Source organism: Vespula pensylvanica, chromosome 6, assembly GCF_014466175.1.
Source record: "Vespula pensylvanica isolate Volc-1 chromosome 6, ASM1446617v1, whole genome shotgun sequence".
Taxonomy (NCBI): Eukaryota; Metazoa; Arthropoda; class Insecta; order Hymenoptera; family Vespidae; genus Vespula; species Vespula pensylvanica.
The window spans coordinates 3,389,061-3,408,651 of NC_057690.1; the positions used below are offsets into that span (position 1 = coordinate 3,389,061).

Consider the following 19,591-nt stretch of genomic DNA (forward strand, 5'->3'; position numbering starts at 1 on the left):
TTTTTTTGTTCGGATAATAAAACTAATTTGTAAAACCAAAAGCTTGACTACTAAGCCCGAAGTGTCACGAAAAGAGGTAATTAACATTTTTTTTATATCACCTAAAAACTTTTGATCCACCTTGTATAATATTAAAAAAATCAAGGCAAAAAATTAATTGCAAAGTTTTACTCTGTAAAAGGTACAAATATAAGAAGTATTTGTGTTAAGAGTATCGATTTTGATTATATTATTATATACTATATCTCGTTACGTGTAGATAACATGCGCCATTAGAATCACAGTCGATCGATAATTGTTTAATATTAAAGATGTGCAAATATTCGAAAATATTTGGGTCGAGAATTTTTTATTATCTCGGATCGGATACCCATAATTTCGATTAGTAGCATGTCCCTATTAAAATATATGTATTACTTATGTATAGTGTTGCATAATGCAATATTTTATTATATATCCCTTTGAATTCTTTCGTATTATTATCTTCTAACATGTCGCATTATCTTTTTACTTTCCAATGTCTCTCATTAAGCATTTATAATTTAAAAAACATATCAATCATATGAAAGTGAATAATAAAATGTAAGTTTACAAAAACAATAAGAACAACAACAATAAAGAAAAAGTTTTATGTTGAATAAAGCAATAACTGTATGTTCATGTTAAATCTTTATCCCAATATTTATATAGTGAATATTCAAATACTATCGAAAAATTAAAAAGAAATTATAGAAGAAAAAAAAATAGTCTTCAAGTCTTGTTTTATAAAACTATTTTACGTATTTCTAATCATTCAATATTTTGTAAATAACAAATTGAACGTCAAGGTTTAAACGTTCGATCAAACCTTGAAAATAAAAATTTCATTATTTATGATCCGACCAATCGTCAAATACCAAACAACATATTGTATTCGTATGAATAACAATAATGTTACGACTTCAATGTCACGACTTAAACTTCGGTCAAACCTTGAGAATAAAAGTCTTGTTACTCTTGATCCGACCATCTACCAGGCAACATATTACACTCGTAAGTAAAATTGAACAGTATTTAACATTTAATGAACTAATATAAATGTAATAAATAAAATTTTTATTTCTCAATATGGCCACGAGCCGAATTAAAAGTTTACGAGAGCTTTGTTTTTATTTCCGCGCTAACGTAAGAAATGTGAATATAATTAATAAGAGAAGAAACATTAATATTTATTTTCTTTTATAAAAAATAAATCGGTAATATTCGTATCAAATATAATACGCATATAAGATATTATTTGTCGAACTATCGAATCTACAAGTATAGTGCGATTTCGGAATAGTTAATTATGTGCGTTCTATCGTCCAATATAATCTCACGACTCTCTAAAGAATCAGATAACTTATATTTCTTTAATAAAATATTTAGGAAAGAACGTATATCAGACATGTTCGCTTTTTGATTTTCTATCGTCGGTGTTTGATTTAAAAAAAAAAAAAAAAAAAAAAAAAAAAAAAAAAAAAAAAAAAAAAAAAAAAAAAAAAAAAAAAAAAAAAAAAAAAAAAAAACGAAAAATAGTCAAATAAAAGTAATGAGAGCATTTTTATAATCATTGATTCTATTGATGATGGAATTAAAGTAGTTAAGAAATTAGAAAAAAGAAAGTAATCTTCAATTTTTGTTTTATATACCTTTAATATATAATTACAAATCAAAATTATTCTCTCATCATTTTTTCCTTTTGCCTTGCAAGCTTCTTCTTACTCAATTTTTTCTTTGAAGGCTCTTCTTCGGTGGCCTTTGAAACTATATCTTCCTTTTCCGTCAATATGACTTCTATATGCGAAGGCGAACTCATGTACGCTATAAAAAGTCATTAAATATATATATAATATTAATAATGAATTTTTTCCAAACAAATTAAAAATAATAGGAAATATAATGAATATACTAACGATTAATACGACCATGCGCTCTGTAGGTTCTCCTACGTAAACAAGGTGCATGATTAACCTGAATGTGATCGATAACCAGACGTTCCACATCCAATCCTCTATAATCTGCATTACTTTCAGCATTTTTTAAAAGTTGCAGCAAGAACTCTGCAGATTTCTTAGGCCAACGTCCTAAAAACATAGATACCTTAAATAGATAAAATCAAATGTTTTCTAACGTATCACGTTACTGGTATACATAAGGTTTATAAAAAAATATTATTTTCACTAACACATTTCTATTATTCTTAAAAATCTACCTTGAGTTGTGCCAAACTGTTTAGCTTGAGCACATCGGCCCACTCCGCCATTGAACCTTCGAAATGGAACACATTCCTTGTGTTCAATCACATTTTTTAAATATTTTTGTGCTCTACGAAGAGCCATATTTTTGATAGCCCTTGCAGTCTCATGGGTATTCTACAACAAGAATGACACCACCGTCGAATAAACAATGTATAATGACATATGTTCATATGTAAACATGCATCTTTGTAAATTATGTATTCAACATAGAAAAAAATAATATATTTACCTTGAAATGCACACGAAGATTAGAGCCTCGTGCCTTGCACGATTTCGTAGCATTTAGTGGTTCGTAAGAATAACGACCCATTATGTCCTAAATCACAAAAAATTCATATAAAAATTGTAAAAATACTAAATCGACATTTTTTTTCAGAAGATAGGTGTCGCAGTTTCGACAATCGCGGCATGACGGTATTTGACGATAAATATTTCATCGTTTTAAGCGATAATACGAAATACTTATTAGAAAAAATGTATACTTCGTTGTTTTATATATAATAAATTAATATTTGTTTAATCAATAACACGATAGAATAATAGATGCAAACGGATTCTATAAACATTACACATTCTATACGTACCTCCTAATAGCACGATTGTAACGAAAGAACGTCTCGCAAACCATCACTAACTAACTTCTGGTATATAACAGTGCTGCCAACTTATAATAATTTTATTTTGAATGGCAATGAGAATGGACGATAGAAAATTTTCTTCATTTTTAAATTATTTATCATATTTCGTGAATTTATGAAAAAAAGTCATAAAAATATATAATCTTTAATTATCAATCGAAAATTATTTACGTGTTTCTAATCATTCATCTCGTATATTTAAAATGATAAATATTGATATTTTTGTGATAACAATTGAATGTCACGGTTTAAACGTTCGGTCAAATTTTAAAAATAGAAATCTCATTATTCTTGATCGAATCGTCAAATATCTAGCAACATATTATATTCGTAAGTAAAATTTAACAAGAATATATAACATGTAATAAACTAATATAAATATAATAAATAAAATTTTCATCTCTCAGTTCTTTCGATAAAATTGAAGTTATTGAATGATAGATACGCTCCTGAGAGCACAATAGTTTATGGCCACGAGTCGAGTTAAAAAGTTATGGGAGCTTTATTTTTATTTTCGCGCTAAAGTAAGAAACGTGAATATAATTAATAAGGAGAGAAGAAGCATATTAATATTTATTTTCTTCTATAAAAAAATAAATCGGTCCATATACGTATGAAGTATAATATATATGTAAGATATCATTTGTCAAACTATTGACTCTTCAAGTATAGTCTATGATTTTCGGAATAGCTAACTGTGTGCGTTCTATCGTTCAACGTAACTTCGCGGCTCCCTGAAAAGAGTCGGATAACCTGTATTTCTTTAATGAAATATTTCGAAAAAGAATGTATATTACGAATGTTTGTTTTTTGATTTTCTATCATCGGTGTTGGATTTAAAGAAAAAAATAATAATAAAATAAAATAGAAATAAATTAGAAAAATAATTCTCTCCTCAAACAAATATATATAACTCTCGAGACAGAGTTGTGAGATTGACAGATCAAAGAAAATAACGATTTTCTCAAGAACATTTAAATGCAATTTTCTAATAAGTTAGAAATGCAAGTGTTGTTACAAAAATTGTACGAGCTGTATAAATTGTAAATAACAAAAAGAAGAAAAAAAAAAAAGAAGAAGAAGAAAAAGAAGATAACGTACAAAGAAAGGGAAAAAGAAATTTTTTTGTGTAGAGAACTCGCACCTGTAAGAAATATTTTTATATAAGTGAAATAATCTGTATTAATTCTACGTGGAAAAGTTCATATTATATTTTTTTATAAATCCACACACGCATTAAATATATACATATATTTTATATAACTCAGAATTGATTTGTTGCGTTGGTGATACTTCTTCACATAACAAATGTCAAAAAACAAATTAAACTTGACGTTACCACCTGGCTCGATTGAACCGGTTCCAGCTGTTTCCCCATCACCACCAGTTCCACCACTGCCTACGTATTCAGAACCACCCGTTATACCTGAGTAAGTATAATGTTTTTCTTTCGGTAATTAATTATTTTTTGAAATTCTAATCAAACCTAGTATTCTGTTAAACTGTTTTTTCATTCTTTATATCTTGATTAGCGGTGTAATGGGTAAGATGAGTATCGACGCTATTCAAGAAAGATTAGAAGAGTTGGAGATGGATGAGGAGCAACGAAAGAGATTAGAAAGTTTCTTAGGACAAAAGGAGAAGGTAGGAGAATTATGTGATGATGATTTTGAAAAACTTGGCGAACTAGGTGCTGGCAATGGTGGAGTTGTTATGAAAGTTAGACATAAAAAGTATGGACTTATTATGGCAAGAAAGGTATAATCATTTGTAAAATTTATATATATACTTATAGAAAAATATTCTGATACATTATGCTATCAATATTATTCTAGTTGATTCATTTAGAAGTAAAACCAGCTATTAAGAAGCAAATTATAAGGGAATTAAAAGTATTACACGAATGTAATTTTGCTCACATAGTTGGATTCTATGGTGCTTTTTACAGGTTTGTGTATGCATTAAAGTATACAACTTAAAATCAAAATTTATCTCGAAATAACTAATATATTCTATGTATTGATTTTTTACAGTGATGGTGAGATTAGCATATGCATGGAATATATGGATGGAGGATCATTAGATTTGATATTAAAAAAAGCTGGAAGAATTCCTGAACCTATTCTAGGCACTATTACATCCGCTGTGAGTAATATTTATTGTATTGTTAATATTCAGACATATTAGTTTCTATAGCATAAATAATCTATTATTAATTTTTAAAAAGTTACAGTAAATAATATAATGACAAATAGGATTATACTATACTTAAATAACTAGAATTTGAACATTTAGTAATATTAACTACATACGTACTACTTATTCTATGTAAAAAATTAATAATACGTTTCTCGTTCGATAAGGCATCCTGGAAACAAACGAATACAAAGTCTTCTGAATTCATCATAAACCCAAAGAAATAGTGCAAGTGGCAGACAAGGCCAATACCAATATAAATCTAAGGCCATAGTCTTCAATACTTTTTCTGTCCCTGGTATATATAGAAGCATTGCTGTTAAAATAATTTCAAATACAAATGAAAAATTTAAAAACCAATTATCCATTCCTTGTTGAAAAATAGAATTACGTCTTGTTTTACACATTATTAAATCTACCATTTGTGTTATAACAACGGAAAGAAAGTATCCAGTACGTGCTTCATTGAGTAAATCCATTCTAGCTTTATAAGTCCATGTTTGCCCGTACGAATCTTCAAGATCATTGATCGCTTTGTTCTCCCAATCGTATCTTAATCCTAATAGGTGAGATGGCAAGAATCCATTCATCATTAAAACCAAAAAATAAGTATAGAAACCTGCTGCAGCTTGGGTCATTCCAATTTGACCATACGTAATAGATATTAAACGTTTATTAACTAATCTATCGTATAGAGGATTTCTAGGTGCTCGTTGCATAATATCTAATTCTGCTTTTTCATACGCCAGCGATATAGCAGGAATCAAATCGGTTCCAACATCAACACAGAGTATCATTTCAATAATAAATGGTAAAGGAATTGCGAACAAAAGACTGACTAACATCGGTAACATTTCAGGTACACTGGATGTTAATGTATAAGCAATGGATTTTTTTAAATTATCAAATATCAATCTACCTTCTTCTACTCCCGTAACGATAGACGCAAAGTTATCATCCATCAATATCATGTCTGCAGCATTTTTAGCAACGTCGGATCCAGTGATTCCCATAGCCACTCCTATATCGGCTTTTCTTAGGGCAGGTGCATCGTTGACACCATCCCCGGTAACAGCTACAATTTCTCCCAGTCTTTGACAACTTTCTACTATCATCAACTTTTGCTGTGGCGAAGTACGAGCAAAAACGATCTCCTCGTAATTTTTAATAATATTATCCAGATCATTGCTGTCCATATTTCTTAATTCTGCACCTGTTATGATTACAGCATCGGTCACAATATCAGGCACAACCGTGAAAGATGCTTGACTATCACTCAACAAGGTGATTTCATATTTAGTTTCATGTCCTTCACTTATAATACCAACTTTTCTAGCAATAGCCATTGCCGTTACTGGATGATCACCAGTTATCATGATCACTTTTATGCCAGCTGTACGACATTTTTGAACTGCTTCAGGTACACCTGGTCTAGGTGGATCTATCAAACTGATTAGACCCACAAATCTATAACCTTTCATTGGAAAGTTGTATTTATCCGGAGAGGTTGTGTTAAATTTGTAATTAGGGCCGTATACACTCCCAGATAACGTAAGATCGCTATAAGCTAATACTCGTTCACCTAAGTATGCTAATTCAGTACAAGCATGTTTTATTGTTTTCATATCAGGACCTTCCATGTGTTTTGTTTGACCATCCATAGTCAGTATTGTGGTACAATATTCCAAGATTATTTCTGGAGCACCTTTCATGATCAGTATGTATGAATTAGCATCACGGTGTATGGACAATTGATACTTGAGGGTAGAGTTAAAGGGAATTTCAGCTGCTTTCGGATATCTTCGACGAAATGTATCTGTAGAATGTATGTGTTCACAGAAACGAAGTATACCAGTCTCCGATGCATCACCTATAACATCACGTTGTTCAATCGGTACTAAAACGGTACTTTCTGCAGTGAATTCAGCACGTAAACAAAGAGTAGCATCTCTCAAGACATTATTGAAAGCAGGTTTTTCCATCAATATATCTTTTTCCGCACCGATCTTTTCCGTTGGTGAGAAAGAAAATCTATTATATCCAAACCATAGATGTGACACTGTCATCCTATTTTGAGTGAGAGTTCCTGTCTTATCGGAACAGATCGTCGAAGTAGAACCAAGAGTTTCTACACCTTCCAAATTCTTCACCAGACAATTCTTATTAGCCATTTTTGTAGCAGTTAAGGTCAAACATGTTGTCACTGTTATCAGCAAGACTTCCGGCACGTTGGCGATAATGATACCAAGTAAATATGTGAAGGCTTTGATCAGATTAGGTTCTAACATGAGAGAAAGTCCGAAGAAAATTAAACCAAAAATAATAGCAACCACTGTGATAATATGAACAAAATGTCTGATCTCTTTAGCGATCGGTGTTTCAGTCTTTTTTACACAAGACGTTAATCCCGCTAATCTACCGATCATCGTCTTATCTCCGACGGCAAAAACTATACCTGTTCCATCTCCAGCGACAGCAAATGAAGAAAAAAAGGCAACGTTCGAAGATTCCAAAGGATTTAGATCTGTTGGATGATCCGTACGAATAACTGGTTCACTTTCACCAGTAATACTCGAATTTTCAACTCTTAATCCATTACACTTAATTATCCTGATATCAGCAGGTATTTTATCTCCAAGTTTGATCTCGACCAAATCACCAAGTACTAATTCTTCGGTACCAATACGCATTTTGTTTCCGTCTCTTATTGTTGTCGCAAAAGTGGGTACCATCTTCTTGAAGGAATCCATAACTTTCGTATTTTTGCTTTCCTGTATATAAGCAAATATTCCTGATATGACACATATTAGGACAATTATCAAACCCAACCATTCGATGCCAGTTTGTTCTTCATTCATTAAATAACCGATAAAGAGTAATACGAAACATAGAATCGCGCAAATCCATAGCAAGGCTGCAAAACCACTGAACATGCATAGTAAAAATTTGATCCATTCAGGTGTTTGTTTTGGAGGAGACAACACATTTGGTCCATGTTTTTTTAATAATTGTTTAGCTTCTTTCTCTGTAAGACCATTCACCGGATCTGTATTTAATTTCGCACATAAATCTTGCAAAGGGATTATATGATCTGTAGTAATTATTTCATGATGAAGAGATTCAATTTCTCTGTCAGTTAATCTCCTCTTTATGGACTGTGAGAGAGAATTGTTCAAATTTGACCATAGATTTTTTGCTGAAATTGTTTGTATTTCCGTCATCTTGTTTCAATAATTCGTTTAATGATATTTTCTATGATAATAACTAAAGTTTAATTTGTTGGTACTATTTTTACAGCCCAACTTCACTCGTGTTTGTATTATCTTTTATATATATATATATGTGTGTGTGTGTGTGTGTGTGTGTATACACACAGAGACATTATATATGTATTCTTTTTTCTTTTATGATTCTATAGGGTATATCTAAAAAAAAATTGATATTTACTTCTTCTTTTTTTTTTTGTTTTATTCTCAGGTACTGAAAGGTCTAAGTTATTTGCGCGACAAGCACGCTATCATGCATCGCGACGTTAAACCAAGCAACATTCTTGTAAATAGTGCAGGAGAAATAAAGATTTGCGATTTTGGTGTCTCTGGTCAATTGATAGATTCCATGGCTAATTCGTTCGTTGGTACCAGGAGTTATATGTCGGTAAATATAGTAGAAATATCTATCTATCCTTTGTGTCATTTCTAAAGAATATTTTACATGCTAATTATACATTTACGTTTTCAGCCAGAAAGATTACAAGGAACTCATTATTCCGTACAAAGCGATATTTGGTCGTTAGGTTTGTCTCTCGTTGAAATGGCTATTGGTATGTATCCCATTCCACCTCCTGATGAAAAAACATTGGCGTCGATATTTGGCACGCAAATAGGAAGTCAACCTTCAACAGAGACTGCTGCAACAAATAGTGAACCAACACCTGCTCAACAATCACCTGGACATAGTTGGTATCCGAATAAGTAGCATGATTAAATCATTTATTATAGATCACCATACAATAATAAGAATAATAATTATGCTCTATAGGCGCAGGTAGCCCAAGACCTATGGCAATATTTGAATTATTAGATTACATTGTCAATGAACCACCACCAAAATTGCCAGCTGGCTTTTTCAGTGAAGCATTCACAGATTTTGTCGATCGTTGCTTAAAGAAAAATCCATCGGAGAGAGCAGACTTAAAGACACTGATGGTATCAATCGATTTTCTTCAACAAACGATTCAATAAACTTAACAATTCTGTTTGTGACAAGTTGTTGTAATTTATACTATAATGTTTTAGAATCACGAGTGGATAAAAACGGCTGAGTCGGAGAATGTTGACATTGCTGGTTGGGTATGCCGTACAATGGATCTTCAACCAACCACTCCAACTCGTTTAGCGAACGTACAATCCTGAATAAATGTAACTCTTACATACTTGACTACTTATATACGCGTTCAGTACTCCTAAGTCAGTTATTATTTTCTTTTCGTTCGATTGTATCAGGCAGTGGCGTTATTCTTTTTTATTATTATTATATTTACTATTATTTTTTTTATACGTTTCTTAGTCTATCCCATCCCTTATTGTTTTAACACGTTCACGCCGGCGCTATCATTTACGTTTCTCTCTATGGAACGACGCTCATATTAACGCTTTACTTCGTCCTACTCTTTTTCAATTAATATACGTTAAATTTCCATTATTGAAATCGTAACTATATGACAATTTCTTTTTTAATTACCAAACGAACTAAATTTTTAGTGATACGCTCACTCCAACGAAAAATTCAAGTGTATGTAAGATTCGAGCGCGAACCACCGGTGGTACGTACTGACGTGAACGTGTTAAACAATCAAATAAAATTTTGATGACGCCAGCAGATTATTTATACATAAGAACGAAGTATAAATTCTATTTATGACTATAAAATACTCAATATCTATGATAAATCCATGTTCAGAACCGCCATTAGTCGTATAAAAAAATATTAACGAATCGACTCAAGCAAAAGGAAAAAAAAAAAAAAAGAGAAAAGAAAAAAAAAGGAAATATGATTTAAATATAAGATCATATCTATTTGTACATAGAGGGAATAATATATAGAGAAAATAAATTCTACATAAAAATATTTCATGCCATTGAACGCCACTGCTCTTATATCCGAATGATTAGTTTTAATCTCTAAAAAAAGTTAGGATTATTCTTATTATTATTTTTGGAAAGTATGTAAGATATATAAACAGTTATACGATATAAGTTTCGAATTACACTGATCGATATACAATGTGTTCCCTGTGATGATATTAGGATACATGAATATGAGCATCAGGTGTACGAAAGAAATCATTTGAAGAATATTAGCTAGGTCAAGTTATTCATAGAAAATTTGTACCTGACATCCTTAGAATGTTATTTACATACTAATACACAGATATAAACACACACATAAACATATATCACTGAAAAGACTTTGTTCCGTCGCTCATTGCAGTTTCATATAGTTCTTTTATATCATATACATACATATATATGTATATATAACGAGGCTACGATAAGGGTATATACTCGCATTGTAGACATTATCAAAATAATCAATTTTGAAAAATATCTTCCAAATGAGATAAATAATTTATACGTTCCAAGTTAATTAATAATATAAATGATTTCCTTTCGTGTATATGATTGATCCAAATTATTAATTAACAATATGGAAATCTCTTATATAAATAAATGTGGCCTCAAATGTCAAAAGATACAAGTGTTAGTGTGATCTTAAAATATGTCCATGTGTTCACACGAAATATATATATATATATATATATATATATATATATATATATATATATATACTTATAAATGCATTTGTCGTATAATTATGCATCGAGTTTCTCCTATGTAATCTAAATAAATTACATACGATAAACTATCTTCGTCGCTTATCGATTAGCTTTGTATTCATGGACATTTAAATAGTTAGATACTAGTATCTCTATTGTCACACTGTATACTATATGTTATATTTCAAGCCATGTATGTGTATATATATATATATATATATATATATATATATATATATATATATATAACTTTTGTGAGTATTATACGGTTAAATGTATTGTCATCGGATCCTTAAATTTTTTATATATATATATATATAGATAAAAAAATATATAAGAGAGAAAGAACATTGATTTTGATCAATATTATGTGTATCAAGGCAAATTGCACTTTATATAATAAAAGCAAAAGTGATTGGTCTGTGTTACACATACACATGCATAGATGGTGTATATGGATATATGAGATAATGTATGTAATTCTATTAAAAACGATCGTCCTTAACAATCTCTCTCTCTCTCTTTCTCTCTCTTTCTCTCTCTCTCTCTCTCTCTCTCTCTCTCTCTCTCTCTCACTCTCTCTTTCTATCTTTCTCTCTTTCTCTCTGCTTATCTAAAAGACGACTTTCATAGATGCAACTGCAGGTATAGGCAGTATCAGCCTATTCCGATTTGGCTTAAAATATATCGGAGTGTATTACAATAAGAATGTTTACAAAACATGGTGAACGTATATTTCTCGTTGATATGAATAAAAGCGTAAGACGCAAACCCCCAAGAACTGAGATGTTTCTTAATATGTTTATATATAATAATAATGATAATGATAATCGCGTAATGCTACTTAGCGTGGCATATGTTTAATAATAAACTAATAAATAAATAAATAAATAAAAGTAATATAAGCGAATATTGTTTGGCTGTTAAAATATCAGGTTGCAAGATGTATCATATGTCGATAGAAACATTAGTGATATTAGTTTCAAGGTGCGTAGTGTATTTTCAATTTAAATATATAGGATCTTTTATTATGGCTCGTATTATTATAATATGTGCAAATTCTTTGTTGCAAAAAGATGTGGATAATTACAGTTATATTCATCTAAATGATCTAAATGTTATAATCACATTAAAGAAAAAATAAAAAAAATATATATATAAAAAAGCAAAAATAAATTTATCCTTTACCGTAGATTTGTGTTTCACGTTGAAATCTAACAATTTTATTATTAAAAAAATTTCATTCACTTTTTTTTTTTTTTTTTTTTTTTGTAAATGCCATAATGGTCGATTATTTTTTAATCGACCGACTTCTGCAAATAAAACTGTTCATTACCTTTTGCTCGAAGCATATGTGATTTCAACGACAAATTGCAAGCATAAGGAATGTCTTGAAATATGCAGCCATTGTTAATAAAATAATTTTATTTATTAATTATTCTTTCCCGAGTTTTGCGAATCATGTTTCTCGAAAGATTAAATTAAATTTATTTTATATCGATGATTATATTTTATAAGATTTTACGATCCTTAGAATGTTTCTAAGAATGTCCTATTCTTTAAATGTCAATAAAATAATCTGATTTCCAAATTGTGTATTTGCTAAACTATATGTATAATATAAATTTGTAGTCAAAAAGAATCGTACTATATCTCGCGAAATTAAAAGATTTTATATTCTTCTGTGTAAAAATTTAATCTTAGTAAAATTTTTTTCTGTTTATCATAAAATTCGATTGAAATTATTTTTGTTCGCTTTATGATGATAGAAAATGATTGTTGATTAGAAGAACGAATGCAAAAAAAAAAAAAAAAGAAACTAAGCCAATAAATATGAAAATCCGTCTCAACGTCTGCGAATTCAAGATTTAAGTCTAATTAGATAATAAATTAAAATTATTTTATGTTTAATGCATTTTCCGAGCCGTGTAATATTTAGGTGAATATACTATTGTTTAAATATTAGTTTATTGTACTTCGTGTACATTACAAATTGTTTGCATAATTATAAAATTATCGAAAATATAAATTTAGCCATACGGAAGGAGTGAATTTTGACGTTTACTTTGTTCGATGATTTACAACTGTTTAAATATTATTTTATTATATACCGTGTGTTTATACATTGTTTACAAAATCATAAAATAATCGAAAGTGAAAGTATTTAAACTTATCCCGTATGGTAAGAAAGAATTTGTATGTTTACTCGTCGGAATGCAAAAGAAAACTAATTCGACAACTATCAAAAAAGTTCATTTTTGTTGACTTTACATAAGAACGAGTTATCGAATATAAAGCTTTTTAAAAATTCGAGAAAATCGTTTCCTTGTTTAAATCTTCATCAAATTCGTCTTGATCAAAAATTACGTTTGGATTTATTGTTAAAAAATCAGAAGTGATGAATAGCATTATTTTTTTGCTTCTTATATTTTATTTGCTTCTTCAATAGATATTACACAATATGTTAAACTTTTTGTAACAAATAATCTTTTTTTTTTTTTTTTTTTTTTTTATAAACAATACAATAGTTATGTAGTAATATTATTCTTATAAAAAACACTTTTTTTTTCTTTTCTTTTTTTTTTTCAATTGTACAAATACTATAAATATATATAAATCATTAAGGAAGGTTGTCAGCTTATTGGTATTGATTAAGGATTATTAAACAATGACCCGTTTTGTTCGTTACATCTTCACATATGCGTGGTCCTTTTTTTTGTTTCAATCAATGAGTTTAGAAACTCCAAATATCTAACATAAGACCTGAGAATTATTATATCCTGTATTATTTGATTATTTAGTAAACGTAATAATAGTGTAATTACATGCAGTTATATTTAAATTTAAATTTAGATATTTTCAGGTACTTTCTTAGAAGGTACACGAAGTATTAGCAAATTAGGGGATGTATGATTATAACGGGTTACACTAGTTCCACCAATGTATATTTTTAAAAAAATATTATTGGATCTACGACTAGTAACGTATTCAGCCACGTCAATAATATTATTAGTTACACATTTGCAACCGGTGAGATCAAGTACTTCCAGATTAGAAGATATATGAATAAGGATAGCTAAGCCTGTATCATTAATTGAAATACAAGATCTGCATTCTAATTGTCTTATGTTACACATATTGTCCAAACCTACAGCTGTTACTTTATCTAAGTTATTAATTATTAAAGTTTCTAATTTTGGTAAAGTTGCCACAGCTTGTAAACCCGTATCAGTGACATTATAGCAACCTGGAAAATGATATTAATAATACATTACTTGAAATATTATATTTAATTGTTATGTATCGATAAATTATAATTATATTTAGTAATTCTAGCTTACCATTAATATCTAAATAGATCAATTGTTTACATTTTGAAGCCAAAGTAATTAAGAAATCGTCGTTTATAAAGCCATTTTGTATAAGTCTCAGAATCTCAAGATTAACAAGTTCCGTTATTTGTAATGCGTCTTCACACATGGGTACAGATAAAAATCTAGTTAACTCAAATTCTTTGAGGTTTGTGCAATATTTTCCAATTGGTTCTAATATACGACTTGTGATACATACGCAGTCCTTTATCAATAAACTTTTCAAACTGGTCAGATTTGCTAATGCCTAAATCAATAATATAAAATTCAACGGAACATATATACATTATTTTCTCTAAATATAAAATCACTGAAAAATATAGGATGTATGTAAATATATATATATATATTAAGCTTACATTGGCAAAGTACGATTCTTGGATACCATCACAAGAATTTAAAACAAGCTCTTCAAATGCATTAGATGAAAGAAAATTTAGACATTTGCCAGATATGCTCATCTGATAAAGATTCAAGTACCTTAAGCCTTTATTCATTTCAAATAACGTTTTAAAATCTCTATCACAAATGTGTCGCGAAAAGGGCATCGACAACGAATAACCTAAGTTAAGCTTTTTTATATTTGTACAATTCTTAGCTAATAAATCTATGCCTGTTGAAGAAATTTCAAGTCCACTAATATCAACTATTTCTAAATTATGACAATATCTACCAATAATGAGTAAAGTACTTCGTGTTAAAGAGGGATAACATTGCGAAATATCTATATGATTTAAAAATCTACCGCATCGTAATAATACTTCACGTAAATCGGATGTACAAATTTTTTTATCATTTGCAGAAATTCCCCATGCATGATGAGAAAGATCCAATTTTTTTACAGTATACCACGATTTTTGAGCTACAGCTCTCCAACGTTTACATACTAAAAACATAAATAAACTCAATTAACAATATAAATAAAAACAATTAAGAATATTACAAAATTTTGAAATAATAAAATATACCAATAGAGAGGAGTCAACTACTATTTTACCTCTTTCTATAGCAATTCTATTCTTAATTGGTAAATAAAGAAAAATATGTATTAAACAATCGTCATTTAAAGCATCAATCGGAGCATTTATATGATTTTGTACAGAATTATGATTAGTTTCTTCAATGGAAGACTTTTTACGAGACTTATTTATATTCTTTGTCAAAGTATATCTTTTAATTTGTATACTATCTGGTTGATGCCATGGATCTGCTGGCATAACTTTTAAATCTCTGTTATGTAAATTAATTTCTTTTTTACTTCCATCTTCTCTCGCTCTGTAAATTAAAAAAAAGAAAGAAAAAAAAGAAAAAAAAAGAAAAAAAAAAGTAATAAGAACAATTTATCTTATATTTATAGACTTTTTACACAACGAAATAAACCTATCATCTTACCTTATCGCGCTCATAACATTAGTAAATGTAACAAACGCGTAATTACTTTTACCATAAGTTGTTTTCAAATAACAACTTTCGACTTTTCCATATTTCGAAAATAATGCAGCCAATTCTTTATACGTAGTCTGTAAAAAAATATCATTAATATATGTCCCTTGAACGTAATTATTATATTTCATTTTTACGATAGATAAAAAGAAAATATAAATAAATAAATAGATAGATAATTTTTTATAAACAATATTGCTTCACGTCAAATTTTTTTTATTCGAAAATGACAAGAACCGAAATTGCATTAAAAAAAAAAAAAAAAAAAAAGAAAAAGAAAAAAAAATTCGGTATTTAACCTCAAAAAAATTTCTTCGATCTTTTCATAAAAATTCATTTCAATGTTAGAAATCTCTAATCTTCTAAATCATAATTTTAAGCATTGATATATCGGTTCTCATCGGAAAAGAGAAAAAAATTTATGAAGGAATAAAATAAAGAGAAATTCAAATGAGTATGGATAGAGGGTAGCCCCTCTCCAGGCGCCATTGTTGACAACCGGTATAAACAAAATAAAAAAACGTACGATAATAATAAGAAACATACCCTTTGTGCTACATTACTAATAAACAATTTCCGTATTGGTATTCCATTTACTGTTGTCGGTAGTACACCTTCTTCGGTTATTCGATCTGCACCTTGACAGATATTGAAGAAAAATAATGTGTATGTATGTGCGTGCGTATATATGGTTTAAGTCAAGAGTATATGTATGGCTTGTACCAGCTATAATAAAGTATACAACATACATATATACGTACGTACACAACATGCATACACGCATACACACATAAAGAAAATTTTACCATTTTCAGTTTCAATGCGAATACGTTTTAAAGCCTCACAAAAGAATTCTATTTTATCCATGTCCTCGAATGTGTTTTGAAGAAGTTCTTATATGTCACAGTTTAACTCAAAGGACAATGATCATTTATGACCTTGTATCCAAGGAGAATAATGGTAGAATATAACATAAAAAGAAGATCGTTATAACAGCTCAATATGGAAGTATTTATGTACACTCTCGTCCAAATTCTGTCATTCTTTCAATAATTATTCTTCGTATTACATTTCACTATCCTTTGATGTTTCTTAGGCTTTCTCACTTACACGACTAAACATCTTTGCACGAGACTTATTTGTTCTTAGATGATATCGTATCAACGAAACTGTTTTACCGACTGAGTAAATTTCGTATAGCATATAAAGAAAATTAGATATAAGTTATAATATAAGGATATGTCAGAATGTTAACATTTGTTAGATTTTACATGTACCAAAGAGTATTGAAAAATATATTAGAATCATTTCATACGTATATCTCGTATAATCCAACTCATAAATTTATATGTTTGCTGCTTAAAAGAATTTACGAAAGATGGTAGTACTGTTTTAAAACTGTTACGAAAAATATCAATAGAGGTAAATTGATTTTATTGCCAGAAAAAAATTCTTTCGTCAAGGATTAATCTTTCTATATTTAAATGCATTTATTTGATTTTCTATATATATGCACGTTTCTTTAGTCACGAATTTCAAACTGAAAAGAAGAATGCGAAAAGGAGGGAGGGAGAGACAGAGGAAGAAAGAAGAAAGAGAGAGAGAGAGAGAGAGAGAGAGAGAGAGAGAGAGAGAGAGTATGTACATATAGTTTCCAATTTGTAATCGTAAACAACAGAGTCGTGAGGATCGAGCGACTTTGAGAAATAACATTTCAGTTTAGTGTAAGACTTCGACAAGCCAACGTCGCATGGCAGTGATAATTAATAATACGTAATAGAATAAGTGAAATTTAATATATATATATATATATATATATATATATATATATATATATATTAATGTGAATTGAGTCTCTAAAAGCAACCTTCACGTTACGAAATCTGATCAATCGATATTACTTTTAATATAATGTAATATATCATATAAAATATACACATACGTTTTATTAGAAACAATATCGAATTGATGGCTGTATTTAAAGTTTGATTATATTTATTATTTTCATATTTATTACGGTTACACGAAGAATATATGATATTACTGCTTTACAAACATAACGAAAATATTGTGATAAAAATGTGTATAATATTTCTTTTGTCATATAACCTATAATCTTTGATATAAAAACGAATTAAGGAATATTAAGATAGTAATGGCGTTATTATTGATATTCTATCGGTACAAACTAATCAATGGACAAGTTTACCAATGAGAGAAATTTTTGATTGGTTAAGGATTCGTCGATCATGATGCTAACTACTTTACCATCGTTGCTATATAGATACATATAACATCTCAATTGATTATGCTTTTATTTATCTATTCTAACCTTATTCTTGCGTTCAAGCATTTATAAAATAATTTATTTGGCATAGAGTAATCGATGAATCTGATCACAACGTATGATAAATCGTTTAGAATAATTTCTATTGTATTTATATGATTCTTCGTTTTAATTAATAATTCACAAATATTAGTTATAAATACATCTTATGAAATTTTGACTAAAAAGAAAAAGAACAATGTTAATTTAATTATTCCATCGATCTAATTGATATTAAAATGAAAAATGATTTATTACAGAAAGTATCATATTATCACGCGTCCTCTTTGTGCCAATTAATCGAAGATAAAAGCCGTATCCGTCTAAGCAGTCCCAGATTAAATTTAGATATAGCAAGCTGACCTTTGTAAGCATCGGAAAATTGCGAAGGAATTTGCAGCGATAAATTGGGCCGTTACGAGTTGTGATTGGTCGTCTCGTTTGAGAGCGGGACCAATCGGTAAGGAGCTTTCGATTCTTTCGTTAGAGAAGAGTCATAACGCGCATGCGCCGCTTACCGGTTTAACGTTGAATCTACTTATGAATCGGCGCGAGATTCAGTAACGCGCGAGACTTCGTACCGTGTGGTTCTTTTACGAGTTTGAGTTCGAATTTGTCGTAACGTATAAGGGAGATCGATCGAATCGACCATATTTCTATTATTTTTTTCTTCGTCTTGTTCTTTCAAAAAATAAAAAAGAAACAGAAATCAACAAATCTGTGTTAAAAGTGTATTAGAGAAGATCGAACTTAATAGATCGTAATCGCGAAGTGTGTGTATGTGTGTGCGTGTGTGCCTGTGATCATCGTCTCGTGCATTAAAGCACATTCGCGGAAATGTCATTTTATTTCCGCGATAAGCCGAGATTCGGTGAAAGATTCCGTGGTAAGTCGGGGGACAAACTTCTTCAAGAAATACAACAACAATTGGATGAGGATAGCAAATCGTTTTTCGAGCCTACGACTAATAATAGGTCGTCCAGATTTCCATTCGACCGGCGTGCCGAGTTTCCTAAGGTATGTAAGAATAAACACATGCAATTGTGCCTCCCATTTTACTTTTGTTTCTTCGAAATGTTCATTTCAACGAACGTTTTAATCTGATTCTTTTTTTCTTTCCAATTGAATTAACAATATTTCTTTGTACCTTAGCCAATTTATTTCTTAAGTGTTTTCACACATATACACACATTATACGTATATATATGTATGTGTATATGTAACAAGCGCTAATTCATTATTCTGTCTAATCAAATTATTATTTTGTCACGTAACAAATACAGTGTGCCAAATTCAGTTATTAACACTATTGATTTATATATTGTCTAAAATTTCATAAAATTTAAAGACTCCGTTAGATCGAAATTTCTTTTATTTATAGAGTCTGTCCCAATTTCTACGGAGTTTCCTGAACATCTATTTAGTTTTCTCTCTACTTGATGGTTATTCTTGTCGCGATCGTCTCTCTCTCTCTCTCTCTCTCTCTCTCTCTCTCTCTCTCT

At 29.6% G+C, this 19,591-nt stretch overlaps 5 protein-coding genes across 5 annotated transcripts in view; 2 read left to right on the forward strand and 3 right to left on the reverse strand.

Annotated features, from left to right (window-relative positions):
* Positions 1 to 1,577: 1,577 nt before the first annotated feature.
* LOC122629982 (60S ribosomal protein L17) lies at positions 1,578 to 2,951 on the reverse strand. The gene is made up of 5 exons (XM_043813949.1): positions 2,864 to 2,951; positions 2,509 to 2,595; positions 2,234 to 2,393; positions 1,935 to 2,105; positions 1,578 to 1,842 (listed from the first exon to the last, which is right to left on the reverse strand). The coding sequence occupies exons 2-5, from the start codon at positions 2,587 to 2,589 to the stop codon at positions 1,697 to 1,699; spliced, it is 558 nt and encodes a 185-aa protein (XP_043669884.1). The 5' UTR covers positions 2,590 to 2,595; positions 2,864 to 2,951; the 3' UTR covers positions 1,578 to 1,696.
* Positions 2,952 to 3,378: 427 nt separating this feature from the next.
* On the forward strand, positions 3,379 to 11,859 carry LOC122629831 (dual specificity mitogen-activated protein kinase kinase dSOR1). Its single transcript, XM_043813661.1, has 9 exons — positions 3,379 to 4,063; positions 4,186 to 4,347; positions 4,450 to 4,675; positions 4,753 to 4,865; positions 4,951 to 5,062; positions 8,591 to 8,767; positions 8,852 to 9,068; positions 9,152 to 9,318; positions 9,409 to 11,859. Exons 2-9 carry the CDS (start codon positions 4,226 to 4,228, stop codon positions 9,523 to 9,525), a joined length of 1,251 nt encoding a protein of 416 aa, XP_043669596.1. The 5' UTR covers positions 3,379 to 4,063; positions 4,186 to 4,225; the 3' UTR covers positions 9,526 to 11,859.
* On the reverse strand, positions 5,069 to 8,418 carry LOC122629829 (sodium/potassium-transporting ATPase subunit alpha-like). The gene has a single exon (XM_043813659.1). The coding sequence runs from the start codon at positions 8,332 to 8,334 to the stop codon at positions 5,254 to 5,256; it is 3,081 nt and encodes a 1,026-aa protein (XP_043669594.1). The 5' UTR covers positions 8,335 to 8,418; the 3' UTR covers positions 5,069 to 5,253.
* Positions 11,860 to 13,569: 1,710 nt separating the features above from the next.
* On the reverse strand, positions 13,570 to 16,922 carry LOC122629830 (F-box/LRR-repeat protein 7-like). The gene is made up of 7 exons (XM_043813660.1): positions 16,570 to 16,922; positions 16,310 to 16,401; positions 15,713 to 15,840; positions 15,318 to 15,595; positions 14,680 to 15,206; positions 14,291 to 14,567; positions 13,570 to 14,196 (listed from the first exon to the last, which is right to left on the reverse strand). The coding sequence occupies exons 1-7, from the start codon at positions 16,628 to 16,630 to the stop codon at positions 13,799 to 13,801; spliced, it is 1,761 nt and encodes a 586-aa protein (XP_043669595.1). The 5' UTR covers positions 16,631 to 16,922; the 3' UTR covers positions 13,570 to 13,798.
* Positions 16,923 to 18,658: 1,736 nt separating this feature from the next.
* Positions 18,659 to 19,591, forward strand: part of LOC122630266 (BAG domain-containing protein Samui-like) — a 22,479-nt gene continuing 21,546 nt past the window's right edge. The window contains exon 1 of the mRNA XM_043814595.1: positions 18,659 to 19,106. Within this exon, the coding sequence (XP_043670530.1) occupies positions 18,927 to 19,106 (180 nt within the window). The 5' untranslated portion in view covers positions 18,659 to 18,926. The remainder of the gene's footprint in view (positions 19,107 to 19,591) is intronic.

Excerpts from the sequence above, each read along its gene's own strand:
- LOC122629829 (XM_043813659.1), bottom strand. The coding sequence starts at position 8,334 with ATGACGGAAATACAAACAATTTCAGCAAAAAATCTATGGTCAAATTTG.
- LOC122629830 (XM_043813660.1), bottom strand. The coding sequence starts at position 16,630 with ATGGATAAAATAGAATTCTTTTGTGAGGCTTTAAAACGTATTCGCATT. Across the intron at positions 15,841-16,309 it reads TTAGTAATGTAGCACAAAGG|ACTACGTATAAAGAATTGGC; the intron begins GTATGTTTCTTA and ends ATTTTTTTACAG. Across the intron at positions 15,596-15,712 it reads AATGTTATGAGCGCGATAAG|AGCGAGAGAAGATGGAAGTA; the intron begins GTAAGATGATAG and ends TTTAATTTACAG.
- LOC122629831 (XM_043813661.1), top strand. The coding sequence starts at position 4,226 with ATGTCAAAAAACAAATTAAACTTGACGTTACCACCTGGCTCGATTGAA. Across the intron at positions 5,063-8,590 it reads TAGGCACTATTACATCCGCT|GTACTGAAAGGTCTAAGTTA; the intron begins GTGAGTAATATT and ends TTTTATTCTCAG. Across the intron at positions 9,069-9,151 it reads TCAACAATCACCTGGACATA|GCGCAGGTAGCCCAAGACCT; the intron begins GTTGGTATCCGA and ends TATGCTCTATAG.
- LOC122629982 (XM_043813949.1), bottom strand. The coding sequence starts at position 2,589 with ATGGGTCGTTATTCTTACGAACCACTAAATGCTACGAAATCGTGCAAG. Across the intron at positions 2,394-2,508 it reads ATCTTCGTGTGCATTTCAAG|AATACCCATGAGACTGCAAG; the intron begins GTAAATATATTA and ends TTCTTGTTGTAG. Across the intron at positions 2,106-2,233 it reads ACAGTTTGGCACAACTCAAG|GACGTTGGCCTAAGAAATCT; the intron begins GTAGATTTTTAA and ends CTATGTTTTTAG.